Genomic DNA, 17,941 nt, shown 5'->3' on the forward strand with positions numbered 1-17,941 from the left:
GCTGCATTTGAAGTATCTTGAGCAGCATGACTGATCTCTGCATGCACTTCAAAATGGTGCCACATATTCTTGATGTAAAACTCATGCATAACTTGCTGAACTGTTGTTTTCAATTATGAACTTATCAGCAGTATTTTTGCTGACTCAGCAGTGTGCTCCTTAGCGCTATTACAACAATGTTGCTATTGCTGCTCGTTGTGCAATATACTTCTTCATAAATGGTGCAAAGAAAGCTACATGTTCCTTTCCACTTTCTTACACATCCCAAATTACTACTATAATGGAAAGAAATAACAGCCTCTCACTAATTATCATCTGCTTCCAATTCACGCCATGCCAGCAATGCACTTTAGGGGAAGTAAAGGCCCCGGCGGCTATGATCACAATATCTTACTGGTACAGTTGGGCTGCAGTCCCGACCACGTCCCGTTAGCCTGGCACTGCCTGGTGGTGGCGCCGGTGAGCAGGTAGCCGTCCATACAGGAGTAGATAACGGAGTGTGAAAAGGTGGTTCCGTCCAGGCGAAACACTCGCCCGTTGCTGGGAGTGCCAGGGTTCCCACACTGAACAGCTGCAGGATAAGACGACAACAAGAAGTCAGTATTTTAGCCACTTTCCCAAAATGTCTGACCTATTTTGTGTATGTCCGCGCGCATGGGTTCTTCGTACGTTTACAGAACGGCTGTGTTCCCGACCACGTCCCGTTGGGAAAGCACATGCGCTCCGACGAGCCGATGAGATCGTAGCCCTCGGTGCAGGTGAAGTAAACCTTTGAGCGGATACGAAAATCCGTTTGTTCCCTGGATCCATGGGAGGGCACACCGGGATCGCCGCAGGAACCCGCCGTGTCACCTGCAAGAAGCAAAAGTAGAAATTCATTTGGTTTTGAAAATAACTTTCTTTTGAAAAACATGTCCTGGATGATCAAAACTCTGTATGATCCTATTACCGTATTTTCCTGACTATAGAGTGCACCAATATAAAAGCCGCACCCACAAAATTTTAGAATACTTTTTTTTCCCATATATTGGCTGCAGATATATACGTTGTAAAAATTTAATATTTACACAGAAATATTCTGTAAATGTTTATTTATGTGCCTTAATTGATTTCAAACGTTTCCTGTAACACGACAGTAAAACGGCTAATCAAACAAAACAGAAGTCATCGTCATGGATCCACAAGCTGCAGAAGCTAGCTCTCCAATCAACAAATCAGACTAAATAACTCCACAGTGACGTTTTGGTGGATTTACTGGGGAATTTGCGAAACTGAAACAATACGTTTTGTATTGTAATGTAAGTTAATAATACTACCACAGACACTTGAGAATGTGTTAGCATTAAGGGTGTGGGGGAAAAAAAAGGTTTGAATTCGAATCGCGATTCTCACGTTGTGCGATCGATTCTCTTTTTTTTTTTAAATCGATGTATTTTTTATTTTATTTTATTTTTTATTTTATTTTTTTTATTTTTTTAATTAATCAATCCAACAAACAATACACAGCAATACCATAACAATGCAATCCAATTCCAAAACCAAACCCGACCCAGCAACACTCAGAACTGCAATAAACAGAGCAATTGAGAGGAGACACAAACACGACACAGAACAAACCAAAAGTAGTGAAACAAAAATGAATATTATCAACAACAGTATCAATATTAGTTACAATTTCAACATAGCAGTGATTAAAAATCCCTCATTGACATTATTATTAGACATTTATAAATAAATAAAAAAAGAACAATAGTGTCACAGTGGCTTACACTTGCATCGCATCTCATAAGCTTGACAACACACTGTGTCCAATATTTTCACAAAGATAAAATAAGTCATATTTTTGGTTCATTTAATAGTTAAAACAAATGTACATTATTGCAATCAGTTAATAAAACGTTGTCCTTTACAATTATAAAAGCTTTTTGCAAAAATGTACTACTCTGCTTGCATGTCAGCAGACTGGGGTAGATCCTGCTGAAATCCTATGTATTGAATGAATAGAGAATCCTTTTGAATCGGGAAAACATCATTTTTGAATCGAGAATCGTGTTGAATTGAAAAAAAAAAAATCGATTTTAAATCGAATTGTGGCCCCAAGAATCGATATTGAATCGAATCGTGGGACACCCAAAGATTCACAGCCCTAGTTAGTATATTAGCTAATGTTTACGACACTACCTTAATTACATTATGATAGCACGTACAAATATGCATGAAAACATTCCCACAGACACCAAACGTGATGGTTTAGTAAGTATGAATTATTTCAGTTAGATTGTAAAACTTAAAACCTTGCTTGGGGTGACAAATAAAGAAACCATACGAGTAGAAACGCTATGGACGACTAGTAGATGAAATGGCACTTATATTTACGGTTCAAGGCACGAAACAGAAGAAAATACTAGAGACTTTCAACCGATAGCACCTGCAGTGAGCAAACTCGTCCAAAAGATGGCACTATAGCACAAATAATAACACACCTTTTCAGTCTCTGTGTCAGCTAATATGTAAGTTTGTTGTACTCATAACATTATGGCCGTTAACAAAGAACAATTTAAAGATTATTCGCAGCTTTGTATAAACTGTAGGATTCAAAGCTACAGAAAAAAATAGCTGCTTATTGTCCAGAAAATACGGTATTACAAATGTGTGTTTATGCTCTGAAATAAGAATGCAAAGTGTAAATATAAGCAATGTAGTTTAAAATGTATATTTTTTAACATTGGGAATAAAAATAACATAATTTGAAGAGTATGCACAGAACAAACTAGAGATAAAAGTGGGGACAATTTATACAGTGAAGATGTAGATAATACATATGGCAATTTCTTTAATACTTTCATGGTGCTTTATGAAAAACATTGTCAATTGAAACAATGCAATAGATAGCAATAACATGTGCTGCTGCAGTGTCTATGGATCTAACGGGAGCATTTGACAAATTTGAATGGTATGACATCAGATGGTTGGTCTTGAACTGGGTAAGAAGCTACTTAACCAACAGGAAGAAATACATGAAGATAGGAGAACAAAGGTCTACAGAGCTGAAAATACCTTGTGGCGTACCTCAGGGATCAATACTAGAACCAAAATTGATCAATCTTGATATAAACAAAATGTGTCAAGTTACAAAGGACTTAAAGTTAGTATTATTTGCAGATGACACAACTGTGTTTTGTTCAGGACAGAACACACATAAGCTAATACAAATAATAACAGAAGAAATTAAAAAAATGGTTTGACAAAAACAGACAGTATTTTTGAATCTCAGCATAACTTAAATAATGCTATTCGGTAACAATAGAAGAGAAAGTCAAGCACACATACAAATAGATGGAGGAGATATTTAAAAGGGTAAAAGAAAACACATTTTTGGGTGTAATAATACATGATAAAATGACCTGGAAACTTCATGTAAAAAATATACAACATAAACTAGCAAAAAACACATCAATAATGAATAAAGCAAAATATGCTCTGGACCAAAAATCTCTTCAAATTGTCTACCGCTTGCTATTGTTACCATATCTGAGTTATTGTGTAGGTATATGGGGAAATAATTACAAATGTGCACTTCATTCACTAACGATGTTACAAAAAAGATCAATTTGAATAATACATAATGTTGGATATAGAGAACATACAAACCCTTTATTTATTGAATCACAAATGTTGAAATTTAACGAATTGGTGGATTTACAAACAGCTAAAATTATGTACAAAGCAAACTATAACCTGCTTCCCAAGAATGTAAAACAATTCTTCTCAACAAATGAGGAGAAATATAACCTCAGAGAAAAATATAATTTAAAACATTTGTATTCTCGTGCAACACTTCAGACCTTTAGCATATACATATGAGGAATTAAATTATGGAATAGATTAAGCAAATAAATCAAAACAAATCACTACTTTGATTCAGTTTTAGAGACTGTTCATAGTACAGGTGTTTACAAAGTACAAAGAAGAGCAATTATGATAAACATCTTAAACCTTAAAAAAAAGATACTCTCATTAATCTACTAGGTAAACCATAAATTACTTAACTATTTATTTATGAGAACTTTAAATATTGTGTACATGTTTAAATGTATTTATGTATTTAATATTTGTTTACTTACTTATGGTACATCCATCCATATATCCATTTTCTACCGCTTGTCCCTTTGGGGGCTGCGGGGGGTGCTGGAGCCTATCTCAGCTGCATTCAGGCAGTAGGTGGGGTACAAGTCGCCACCTCATCACAGAGCCAACACAGACAGAAAAACAACATTCACACTCTAGGGCCAATTTAGTGTTGCCAATCAACCTATCCCCAGATGTATTTCTTATATTTAATTATTTATTTATTCACTGTTCTGTTAGAAACAGAGAACAAAGAAATGGGATTAAACTGCTATGATATGAAAAGGCTGTATTGAAACGACTGAAAGTATCTGATGCATTGCATTATAATTGTGTGGTATGCATGTTCGAAATAAACTGAAACTGACCTGAAAAAGTGGCAAATTCTCAAAGGCTACGTCCATATCCTATGTGGTACAAAAATCCTTCGGAAATGGTCAAAGTACGACCGCTATGATTTTCCATAAATCCAGTGTTTAACATAAATGTCAGACTCCGTGTTCATTTAGGAGCAACACCATCACTCATCCTGCAGACCAGCCAATGAAAACTCAGCAAAAACAGGCCACCCCACAAGCCAAGTAATATTTTTCATTTTTGGCCCAAAGATATGATTAGTATTTTTATTTTTTTTGCTTGAGTGCAATTTTTGTTTGCTTTATGTGCAATACGGACGTGACACTGCCAAGTTCATTCATCAATTATGCAAGTGCATTAACCGCGACTGCACAGAAGGAAACAGTGATCATCACTCTTGTAAAAATGGAGCCTCGTTTAGAAGCCAGCAGAAACTAAATGAGAATCAGGAAACATCACTTTACCAGTAATTTGTAAAAAAAAATACACTAGCACAAATCATATTTTATTTTTTATTTATGTTGCAATATTAAGAAACTTAAATTGCTTTTTTTTAATCTTAAAATTATTAAATTATACTGAGAAGAAAAGTCCTCATCTTAATGCACACAGTATAAACAATGTTTTCTGGAGTGTACATTTTCCTTTTGGGATATCACTTCATCCTTTAAAACTTAGTTTTTGTAAACATCCATCCATCCATTTTCTACTGCTTGTCCCTTTTGGGGTCGCGGGGAGTGCTGGAGCCAATCTCAGCTGCATTCGGGCGGAAGGCGGTTTACACCCTGGACAAGTCGCCACCTCATCGCAGGGCGTTTTAGTAAACCTTTTAACATAATACGTTGAAAATTTTCCTGCAAAGATTTTAGTTTTTACGCATACAAATTTAGTCCTGTAATAATTCAATGTTATAAGTTAAAGTGCCAATGATTGTCACATTGTCATCATCTGGACGATATTTTCATAAAATTACGACTTCCTTCACACAATTTATGACTGCCTTGCAAAATTGTAACTTACCACTCTAAAAATCTTATTGCCAATATACTACAACTCTTTTTCTCACAAACATAACTATTGTTGCAATAATCTAACTTTCCTATTTTGTTTTCACAAAGTTACAACTTTACAGTACCATGACTTTGTCTTTCAAAACATTCAGACAATTTTCTTCCAACTCAACTTTTTTATTATCATGTTTCAACAAACTGTAACTGGTTTCCTCATACAACTAATATGTCACATTATCAGGACTTTAAAGTCATTAAATTGCAACCTATTTTGTATAAAATTTGAACTTTTTATTCCCATAAAAATATGTTTTTCTTGTAATTTTAGGCTTGTAAACACATTTCTTGTAAATTTCTTCTTTTTCTTTTCTTTTTTTAATCCGAAAATATTCAACTATTTATATACAATTACAACTTTATTTTATGCAAAATTACTATGTTTTTTCTTGGAAAATTCTGTCTTTTTTATGTAGTAACACAATTAATTTCTGGAAAATTACTCATCTTTTTTGCGAGATTTTTTTTATCCTAGTGTTTCAATAATTTCATAAAGAATTGTGATTTTTTTTTTGGTAGGGACAACTTTGTTTAATGTAAAATAAAAAATAAAAATCTTGTAAAATGTAGGCTTGTACCATGTACCATTGTATCGCATTTCTCGTCATTTACTCCTTTGTTCTTGCAATATATGTGACATTACAATTTTTGTCTTGTAAAATGTAGAATTGCAACTAATTTCTCGGGAAAAACAAAATATTCTAATGTTACAACCAATTCATATACAATTTCAACTTTATGGGAGGAAATGATTACTTTGTTTCATGTGAAATTACTATATTTTTTTCTTGTAAAATTTAGGCTTGATTATGTAAAATTTCAACTAATTTCTTGTAAATTACACATTTATTCCTGCAGGATTATTTTGTTTACATTTTTTTTCTAAATGTTTCAACTATTTTATATGAAATGTCAACTTTGTTTTGGGCGGAGGGCAACTTTGTTTTGTGTGAAAATTATATTTTACTTGTAAAATTAAGGATTGTTTACATTAAATTCCTTTTTTGTGTGGTTTATATTGTTTTCCTTTTCATTATAGACTTCCAGATAAAGAGAGGATTTACAGTTTGTTGGTGTTTGCCAACACTGACCTATCCTATCTAGGCGTGCGTCCCAACATGAGACTAATCCATGGTGTCACCTCCTCCATGAAATTCTGTCAGATCTGCTTGGATATGCCATTAACTCCCACACATTCTGGAAGGAAAATGTGCCTGCTGGTCACTTTGCTTGTCATAAATGTTTACAGCGTGGCTCTCCAATTTGAGGGCAGACATTTTTTTTTTACTTTTCTATAAATATTGGTGGAGGTTAATAAATGTTAGCTGTAAAAAACATGATCCCTAAACATATATTCCATCAGGAATGGTAATGGCTGGACGTATTTATTCATGCTTGTAAGCACGGTGGTTAGCAACCTTCACTTCATGGCCGTCGAGGTCTTCAAGTCTGGCAGCAAGTCGTTGTGTATTCCTGTAGAGCTTATATGATCCTTCTTTCAATGATAAACAGTAAAACGGTTCTACTTTTGATTTTGTATTTCAACAGCAGGGAATTTTTCCTATAAAATTCTAACTTTTTTCCATCTTGTTTCTGAGAATGTTATGACATAATCTTAAAAAAATAGCAACCAAGCTCTTATAAAAGGGTCACTTTATCTTCATAATACTAGTTTAAAAATATTCACATGACAATTCCAAATTTCACACTAAAACTACATTTTTCCCTGCATTATTGTGACTTAAATTTAATAATAATAAAAGCTGCAAGCAACGTTGATCCGCCCTGCTCTCCGTGCAACTCGGGGTTCACGCAAGTTGGAGGGAACACATGGCGGATGTGGCCATGTCCTTCCCAATGCCCAGACCCACCATCAAAAATTCAGGAAGATCAGAGCATGAGGAAATAAGTTATGTCCATTATAATTTTCCACCACAAGGAGGAAATATTGGTGTCAATATCAATGTCTAATTATGATCAGTTGCACTGCAGGCTCTGCCCAACCACGAATGTGTACTTATAGGTACTGACCCATCCAGAACATCAATGTGTCATTATCATCTTAATTCTTATTAAGATCTGAATGTGTGGAACCGAGTTATAAATGTTGAACGTTTCTGTGGCGAGCCATCAAATTAAAGTTTGACACAATACCGCACCCACATCCTATGACATAGGCAAAAATCCTTCGCAATTTATCATTGCCCACCAGTCTAGTATCTGTCATTTTAACCGCGGCTCATTTGGTCAAAGTCCCTAGGACATACTTGCCAACCCTCCCGGATTTTCCGGGAGACTCCCGAAATTCAGCGCCTCTCCCGAAAACCTCCCGGGACAAATTTTCTCCCGAAAATCTCCCGAAATCCATTCGGACCTGAGTGACGTGTCGACAGCCTGTTTTCACGTCCACTTTCCCACAATATAAACAGCGTGCCTGCCCGATCACGTTATAACTGTAGAATGATGGAGAGCGAGTTCTTGGTTTCTTATGTGGGTTTATTGTTAGGCAGTTTCATTAACGTCCTCCCAGCGCGGCAACAACACACAACAACAGCAGTCACGTTTTCGTCTACCGTAAAGCAGTTCGTCTGCCGTAAACACCAATGTGGTGACACTCTTAAACAGGACAATACTGCCATCTACTGTACATGCATATGTGACAATAACATCTACGGCTTTTAGAGAGTGCAGTGCACAACTGCGCACACAACAAGGAGACGAAACAGAATGCATCATCAGAGAGGGTGTTCAGCATGGTTAGAAAAATAGTGACAGAGAATAGAACAAGGATGGACAATTCAACCCTTAACTCAACAATGAGTAGATGAGTGTTATGTGTGTGTATATGTGTAAATAAATGAACACTGAAATTCAAGTATTTCTCTTATTATATATATATATATATATATATATATATATATATATATATATATATATATATATATATATGTCTTAATAAGGTTATCCAAAAAATAGTGCTCGATACCGTAGTAGAGCGCAATATATGTATGTGTGGGGAAAAAAAATCACAAGACTATTTCATCTCTACAGGCCTGTTTCATGAGGGGGGTACCCTCAATCGTCAGGAGATTTTAATGGGAGCATTCGCATACCATGGTTTATATAGGGCACAGAGAATTCACCCTCGGTTAATCCTACATATGTGTCGGATGTGTTAATGTCCTTGCGTATTACCTTAGATTGGTAGGCAACTGATGTTTGTAAGCATCCCCCGTTGAGGGGGCAATCAGGTTTCTTTCGACAGTTACATGCTTTGTTGGTTTTGGAGTCGTTCTGACTGGGGGTCGACGGCTCATTTGCAATTGTTTTGTTGTGGTTTGAGATGATTTGTCGTATATTGTTCATGCAGCTGTAGCTCAATTTGATGTTGTTCTTGTTGAACACTTTTCTTAGGCTGTTGCCTTTGGGAAAGTGTTGCAAATCCTAGCAAAGCTGAATTTGACCAAGCAACCCCCCCGTACCAAAAAGCCCTTGATGAAAGCGGATACAATTTCACCCTCACCTATGAACCCACGCCAGGAAACCAGCCAAAAAAGAACAGAAAACGAAACGGCATCATCTGGTACAACCCCCCATACAGCAAAAACGTCTCAACGAACATTGGACACAAATTCCTCAACCTGATTGACAAACACTTTCCCAAAGGCAACAGCCTAAGAAAAGTGTTCAACAAGAACAACATCAAATTGAGCTACAGCTGCATGAACAATATACGACAAATCATCTCAAACCACAACAAAACAATTGCAAATGAGCCGTCGACCCCCAGTCAGAACGACTCCAAAACCAACAAAGCATGTAACTGTCGAAAGAAACCTGATTGCCCCCTCAACGGGGGATGCTTACAAACATCAGTTGTCTACCAATCTAAGGTAATACGCAAGGACATTAACACATCCGACACATATGTAGGATTAACCGAGGGTGAATTCAAAACCAGATGGAACAACCACAAGGCTTCTTTCAGGAACAAAAACCTGCGAAATACCACAGAACTCAGCAAACACATTTGGGACCTCAAAGACAATAATGTTGAATATTCAATAACATGGCAAATTCTTGCATCCAGCACACCTTACAATAGTGGTAATAAAAGATGCAACCTATGCTTGAAAGAGAAACTGTTTATTATCTACCGTCCAGACCTGTCATCCCTCAACAAGCGCAGCGAAATTGTAACAACATGCCGCCATAGACGGAAACACCTCCTAGGTAACACATGAACCAATCACCACGCCCCTAGGCCAGCCTGTACCCACCCACTCTGTGCCCTATATAAACCATGGTATGCGAATGCTCCCATTAAAATCTCCTGACGATTGAGGGTACCCCCCTCATGAAACAGGCCTGTAGAGATGAAATAGTCTTGTGATTTTTTTTCCCCACACATACATATATATATATATATATATATATATATATATATATATATATATACAATAAAATAAATATATATAGCTAGAATTCACTGAAAGTCAAGTATTTCTTATATATATATATATATATATATATATGAAATACTTGACTTGGTGAATTCTAGCTGTAAATATACTCCTCCCCTCTTAACCACGCCCCCAACCACGACCCCCCGACCACGCCCCCCCACCCGCCTCCCGAAATCGGAGGTCTCAAGGTTGGCAAGTATGCCCTCGGAGGAGTTTGTTAAAGTACTATCCCTGTTATAGCCTAAAAATGGCAGACGGAAACCAGGATGGCCAACTTCCTGTTTGTTTTCAAATATGGGTTCTTGAGACATTTACGTGCGTCCTGTCATTATAGACGCCTCCAGTGATTTCCGTGATGACACGTGAATATGGCGGCACGGGCTATCTATTCTAATTTTCAAGGTTGGCGCTAGAGAGTCAATTTTGAAATTTTGTATTAGGGCCCCCAAAAATATAACATTTTTCTTGCGAAAATTGGTGAGTTTTCATGCTTGAATGTGTCTCCAAACTGCGATCAAGTGGGAGAATAATATTAAACGAAACAATTTCAATAGGCAAAAGCTGCAAAGGCCCTAATAATAACAATATTTAATTTAAATAATACGATTTGAATCTCACAACAATCAACTCGATTCTCAATACAAACCGGTTCTCGCAATATACTGTATGATTTGGTATAAAAGTGATAATAAAACAGTTTGTTATAAGTTACAAATGCTTCTCTTGGATGCTGGCATTTTACGTATATTTGCAGCCAGTAAGCGTGGAAAATGTATTTTAAAATGATTTATTTTAAACCGATTTAGAATCAAATTTAGACTTTTTAATACCCTCTTCTCTATTCTGGTAACTTTTCTGTATTCTTGTATTTTTCACTTAGTGATTGTATGTTTTTTTTGGGGGTAGTACTTTTTTTCAGTGACTTTGGGTAAACATTGCATTAACCAAGAAATAGTGTGTATGACAACGTTAATAGGGAATAAAACATCAAATCCCCCAGTGGACCAAGGACTATGGCACTGATGATAGAGTGTCATTGGTAGGTTCTACACCACATCCCCCCAAGGACAAACAGCCTAAACTGCATGTCCTTAAAGCACTTACACTACACTAAGTCATGCACCGCTTGTATATTTCATCCAGAGTTCAAAGTGTTTACCTGAGCAAAAGGGCATCGGGGCGCTCCACATCCCGTTGAGTTGACAATTCCTAGACGACTCTCCTTTCAGCTGCCTGCCGCCCAGACAGGAGTATCGAACCGTCGAGCCGAACGTGAACTTCTCCCCATGCAGGGCGCCGTTTGGGGGCGAGCCGGGATGGCCGCAGTCGACAACTGGAAAGGGTACATAGAGTATGTTTCAACTGACCAGAAGCAGATCGACTTCATTCTGGGACTTAAATGGTGGTAACTGACCGATACACTCAGGAAGAGGTTTGTCCCATTGTCCTGTGGGTTGACAGCTGAGCACAGGTGATCCAAACAGGTAGTACCCCGGGTTACAGTCGTAGAACACCACGGTGCCAAAGGTGAAGTTCCCGTGCTCGATTTTACTCTGACGGATGGAGTTGGCTGGGATGCCGGGGTCGGAGCAATTGACCACTGTAAATACAGGACAGGCACATATGGACAGCAAACACAAAGGGACAGAGAGAGAGAGACGGAGAGACAAAAGTATGGTATGTGTTATTTGGCATTAACCTTTGAGGGTCATTTTTGTCCTCCCTCTTTTGACAAAGTTGTAAACAAACATGGGTTATGAAGTGAAGGAGACATATTGCAAACTGCACTCCTTGTCATGAAAGATTTTTCATTTAAAATTGCAAAAAATTCCTCGTTGAATTAAATAAATGATAAATGGGTTGTACTTGTATAGCGCTTTTCTACCTTCAAGGTACTCAAAGCGCTTTGACACTACTTCCACATTTACCCATTCACACACACATTCACACACTGATGGAGGGAGCTGCCATGCAAGGCGCTAACCAGCACCCATCAGGAGCAAGGGTGAAGTGTCTTGCTCAGGACACAATGGACATGACGAGGTTGGTACTAGGTGGGGAAATTACAACGTTTGTCTTGTACAGTCGTCCATCGGCATATCGTTCTGGCTACAATAACTAAAAATAGCAATAATACAGTAGATGAGACCAGTGCTCCTACAGTCACTACAATATGTGTCTTATATATTTTTGTATTATTATGTCTGCTATATTGGATAAAAAGAGTGTAAATGTGACTATGTGGGTGTTATTTAATTTCTCGATTGCCCTATAAATGTTGAAATTTTTTTAGAAGGTCGTAAAGATTTGTTTTATGCTTTTATGAAATAATAATTTTTTGTGAATGACTGATTTTTGTTTGCTTTTGTTGTGATTCTAACTTTTCTCGCAAACTACCTACTTTTTTCCACCATATGATGAGCTTGTTATCATGACTTGTCATGACAGGTTTGGACTATGTTTATTTATGTTCCTGTGCTTTGTATTCAAGCGCTCTTATTTTCACTTCCACTTCCTGTATATCACCTGTTCTCCAGTCTGAGCACTGGTTTCCTCACCTGTCCCAGATTGGTAATCAGGACACATCTGTTCCTGGTTGCCAATCAGGATGCTTTATATTACAGTCTTGTCCTCTGGACGGGGCTGGGTCTTTCGTTTTGCTTTTTGCCGCATAGCTTTCCCTATGTTTGCTTTATCTGTTTTGGCCTTTTTGTGCACTTCCCCGCCGCACTATTTTTTCTGTTAGTAAATAAATGTTTACCTGCACTTCGCCTGCCGTCTGTGCATCCTGGGGTCAGGACAACTCTACCGTGACACGTTCCAATCTTTGCTACACTGGAACGTAACGCTTGTCTAATAAAATAGCAATTTATGTCGCATAACTGCAAATGCATCATATTGCGGTTTTTACGTAGAAAATTACATTTTTGTTTCTCATAAAATTGTAACTTTATAAAATTGTCACTTCATCATCACAGTATTGTACCTTTTCCTCGAAAAATTCCAAACTCCTAGTCAACTGCAACATTTTTTCATACACTTTTATCTTGCAATATTAAGAATTCATCTTTTTCGAACCTCTACTTACTTCTCATGGTTAAAGGGGAACATTATCACAATTTCAGAAGGGTTAAAACCATTAAAAATCAGTTCCCAGTGGCTTATTTTATTTTTCGAAGTTTAAAAAAAAATTGTACCCACCACGCAATATCCCCCAAAAAAAGCTTCAAAGTGCCTGATTTTAACCATCGTTATATACACCCGTCCATTTTCCTGTGACGTCACATAGTGATGCCAACACAAACAAACATGGCACATAGAACAGCAAGCTATAGCGACATTAGCTCGGATTCAGACTCGGATTTCAGCGGCTTAAGCGATTCAACAGATTACGCATGTATTGAAACGGATGGTTGTAGTGTGGAGGCAGGTAGCGAAAACGAAATTGAAGAAGAAACTGAAGCTATTGAGCCATATCGGTTTGAACCGTATGCAAGCGAAACCGACGAAAACGACACGACAGCCAGCGACACGGGAGAAAGCGAGGACGAATTCGGCGATCGCCTTCTAACCAACGATTGGTATGTGTTTGTTTGGCATTAAAGGAAACTAACAACTATGAACTAGGTTTACAGCATATGAAATACATTTGGCAACAAAATGCACTTTGAGAGTGCAGACAGCCCAATTTTCATCAATTAATATATTCTGTAGACATACCCTCATGTCAGTAGGCCAGGGAAGCAAGGGTCGATATTCTTCTCTTGATCATCTTCGGTGGCATAAGGGACGGTGTGAGCCAAGACATCCAGGGGGTTTAGCTCGCTCGTCTGCGGGAACAAACTGCCGCCATTGCTTGCCGTGCTACTGAGGGCTTTTGTCTCTGAATTGCTCACACACTCCGGCAGATTCAATGGGGGTCTGGCGGCAGATTCCTTTGACTTTATCGTTGGAAATGCATCTGCTTTGAGTGTCGCAGGATATCCACACATTCTTGCCATCTCTGTCGTAGCATAGCTTTCGTCGGTAAAGTGTGCGGAACAAACGTCCAATTTCTTGCCACTTTTGCATCTTTGGGCCACTGGTGCAACTTGAATCCGTCCCTGTTCGTGTTGTTACACCCTCCGACAACACACCGACGAGGCATGATGTCTCCAAGGTACGGAAAACAGTCGAAAAAACGGAAAATAACAGAGCTGATTTGACTCGGTGTTTGTAATGTGTTTGAGAAAATGGCGGATTGCTTCCCGATGTGACGTCACAACGTGAGCTCCGAGAGCAAATAACAGAAAGGCGTTTAATTCGCCAAAATTCACCCATTTAGAGTTCGGAAATCGGTTAAAAAAATATATGGTCTTTTTTCTGCAACATCAAGGTATATATTGACACTTACATAGGTCTGGTGATAATGTTCCCCTTTAAATTGTTGTTTCTCGAAATGTTACAAACGATCAGATAAATAAAATAGATACAAGATACAGTATACTTTAAAAGACCAACCTTTTTTCTCCTAAATATTTCAATTCTATCATTGAACGTTGCAACTTATTTTCCTTTTCGCGTTTCAGATTTGTTCTTGTTATTTTACAAGTTACAATACAATAATACGTCTTTCTTGTCTTTCTTGTAAAAATGATGCCTTGTCAAATTAGAACTTTATCTATGAGATTATTATTATTTTCCTGCAAAATCATGAATTTTATCTAATAAAAAAGCAACCGATTTATCATAGAAAGTTGAAAACTTTTAGCGTTACAATATTGTTTTCGTTATTTGACATTTTACTATACAATTTTATATATAATTCTTAAATATTTTATGTAAAATTGATGCCTGGTCAAAATAGGACTTCAACATATGACATTATAAGATTATCCAAACTTGTTTCCTACAATATCACAAATACATGTTCTAAAAGAGCAACCGATGTCTCATAAATATCGCAAATTTTATCATTTTGTTTTCGTAATATTACAACATTTTACAATAAAATAGCAAGTATATTTACTAATATAATTATGGTCTTTATTTCTCATGACATTTCAACATTATTCTTATAAAAGCTCCACATTTTTCCTCATAAAACTGACATGTTTTTCCCCATGAACAATTAGGAGTAAATGACAATGATTTTGCAATTAAAAAGTGTTAGGTCTGAATGAAATGAAAGGACAGTTAGGGGTGAATACACTTAACTTTTTTCCCCACCTTTACACGTCGGGGGCGGGTGGCTCCACTGGCGGTTGGCCTGGCAGTGCGCGCGGGGGGGACCATCCATTTCATAGCCCCGGTTGCAAATGAAGCTGACCATGTCGTTCAGGTTGAAGCCGTTGCCCACCGTACGACCATATATGGGACTTCCTGGGTGGCCGCAGCTGATTGCTAAAGGGAATGAAGGCACAAAGGTAATAAAAAAAACAACAACCTGCCAACAAAAAGTAGATGTAGATGTAGTTTTTATTAACTCTACAAGACGACAAGAGCTGCAAGTGATGTATTATGAGCAGTTTTATTTTCCTCTACATGCACTTTTTTAAGACTTTGAAGTTTCTTTATTATCAATTGTTCCATACTGCGGTTTCTGAGGTGGCGGGTAGGCTTATCTCTTTACTGCTTGTGGTTTTTGTTGTTATAAAATGATACCTTTTTCCAAACCTTAATATAAACTAGCTGCTGCCTGAGAAAGGACTCTCGGCCAATCATGGGGAACATGACCAAGCCTTGTTTTACAAGATGCTTTAATTGTCATTGCACTTAAAATGTACAACACGATTTGTTTACAGTGAACCCGTCCAACAAACAAAAACAGTTTTACAGGGGGTAGACAGGACGGAAGGCTGATGTTTCACCACCTTGGTGGTGCCTCATAAAAGATTGGGGGAAAAAGCCACCCCAAACTGTGCTCCTGTAGGAGGCAAAATGCAGCTTAGGACATTTGGATTAGGTCGAGTAGCTACATTCCAATGCCTGTCTACTTTAATTGTCAGTTCCTGGTCCTCAAATTGATCATATTGATCAAAATGTAATAACTGATCACAAAGCGGAAAACTTCTCCAAGATGTTATCCAGTTTGTGATTTAGTTCAGGAATCGCCACAGTCTGGGTGCTTACAGCCCAGCACCATCGCATCAATCATGACAGGCAGCTTCTGGGTACCTTGAATGGCTGCCCTCTGCTTCAGAATTTGTCAATACACCAGGGAAACGCTCAATTCGATCAGAACATGCCCTGTTATCATAGTTCAGAATAGGTAGATAACGTCGACCCTCAATTTCTCCCTGATCTTTCAAAAGCAGGGAAAGATTAGGGAGAGAGAAGAGAAGTGACCACCTTAATTGAGAGCAAGCAAGAAGTAGCACAGCAGCAACGGGGGGCAGGTAGGGGGTCTTCCTTGGTAAATAAACCCTGCCTGAGAGAGCTCCTTTGTGTTGTCAAATGTGTACATTGCTATTTATCTGTTTTCTACAGTGTATTGCATCAATGATCATGAGTATTAAAAATAAGTGTTTTTAAACGATTACTTTTCTCGATCAGATCAATCACACTTTTGCATTTTTATTCATTGCAATAAATTACTCGCATGGACAATTTGTATTTGTTTAAAAAATAAATTGTGACACAAATGCAATTTTGTTGTTAAAATGTCATGCAGGAAAAACATTTTCAGTGTTTTACTTGAATGCAAATCATTTATTTGTTCAAAACTTGCCGACAGTTTTATCTAAAGTACAGTCTTGGTGTATTCAAATCCAGTTAGGCAGGATATATTGGTCGTTTTATTTCTTGTTTCATGCATTTTTTATTGAATTATTACATTTTAGTATTTTTAGGTGATATATTTTGCAATTCTTTTAAGGTATATTTTACTATTGTATTTTATTCATCCTTCTGTGTTACAACATAAATTTGACACTGCCTGCACTTTTTTTTCAAAATGTTTCTTGGCACTTTGGCCAACTGAGGTTGTTTTTAAATGTGCTATAAAAATGAATAAACTGAACTGAATGGAACTGTTCTGGGCTTCACGGTGGCAGAGGGGTTAGTGCATCTGCCTCACAATACGAAGGTCCTGAGTAGTCTTGGGTTCAATCCCGGGCTCGGGATCTTTCTGTGTGGAGTTTGCATGTTCTCCCCGTGACTGCGTGGGTTCCCTCCGGGTACTCCGGCTTCCTCCCACTTCCAAAGACATGCACCTGGGGATAAGTTGATTGGCAACACTAAATTGGCCCTAGTGTGTGGATGTGAGTGTGAATGTTGTCTGTCTATCTGTGTTGGCCCTGCGATGAGGTGGCGACTTGTCCAGGGTGTACCCCGCCTTCCGCCCGATTGTAGCTGAGATAGGCTCCAGCGCCCCCCGCGACCCCAAAGGGAATAAGCGGTAGAAAATGGATGGATGGATGGATGGAACTGTTCTGAAGTTAAATTCACCAGTCGGAGTCTCCTCGCTCATTTTTGCACTTAGGCATTGACCTGATCACTGACCATACAACAAGCTATGGGGCGGCATAGCTCGGTTGGTGGAGTGGCAGTGCCAGCAACTTGAGGGTTCCAGGTTCGATTCCCGCTTCCGCCATCCTTGTCACTGCCGTTGTGTCTTTGGGCAAGACACTTTACCCACCTGCTCCCAGTGCCACCCACACTGGTTTAAATGTAACTTAGATATTGGGTGTCACTATGTAAAGCGCTTTGAGTCACTAGAGAAAAGCGCTATATAAATATAATTCACTTCACTTCAACATGCTACAGCTTTCAGGTAAAAATCCACGGTTAAGGTAAAGAAGCGTGTGCTCAGAATTAATGTATCAATTGTGTCAGTTAACGCACTAACTTTGACAGCCCTAACTTAAAGGCATTCACATTTTTAATTGCGGGAAAAACATTTCTAAAAAAAAGTCTGACTCGGTCCCGGATCCCCCTGATAAA

The 17,941-nt window shown here is 38.0% G+C and overlaps 1 protein-coding gene across 6 annotated transcripts in view; it reads right to left on the minus strand.

Annotated features, from left to right (window-relative positions):
* Positions 1-17,941, minus strand: part of csmd3b (CUB and Sushi multiple domains 3b) — an 877,422-nt gene that overhangs the window by 52,794 nt on the left and 806,687 nt on the right. For all 6 annotated transcript variants that reach the window (XM_061966990.2, XM_072914110.1, XM_061966991.2 and 3 more), the window contains 5 exons: positions 15,227-15,400; positions 11,433-11,618; positions 11,178-11,351; positions 670-852; positions 395-571 (listed from right to left, as the gene is read on the minus strand). In XM_061966990.2, the coding sequence (XP_061822974.1) occupies positions 395-571; positions 670-852; positions 11,178-11,351; positions 11,433-11,618; positions 15,227-15,400 (894 nt within the window). The remainder of the gene's footprint in view (positions 1-394; positions 572-669; positions 853-11,177; positions 11,352-11,432; positions 11,619-15,226; positions 15,401-17,941) is intronic.

This window comes from Nerophis lumbriciformis, linkage group LG11, assembly GCF_033978685.3.
Source record: "Nerophis lumbriciformis linkage group LG11, RoL_Nlum_v2.1, whole genome shotgun sequence".
Taxonomy (NCBI): domain Eukaryota; kingdom Metazoa; phylum Chordata; class Actinopteri; order Syngnathiformes; family Syngnathidae; genus Nerophis; species Nerophis lumbriciformis.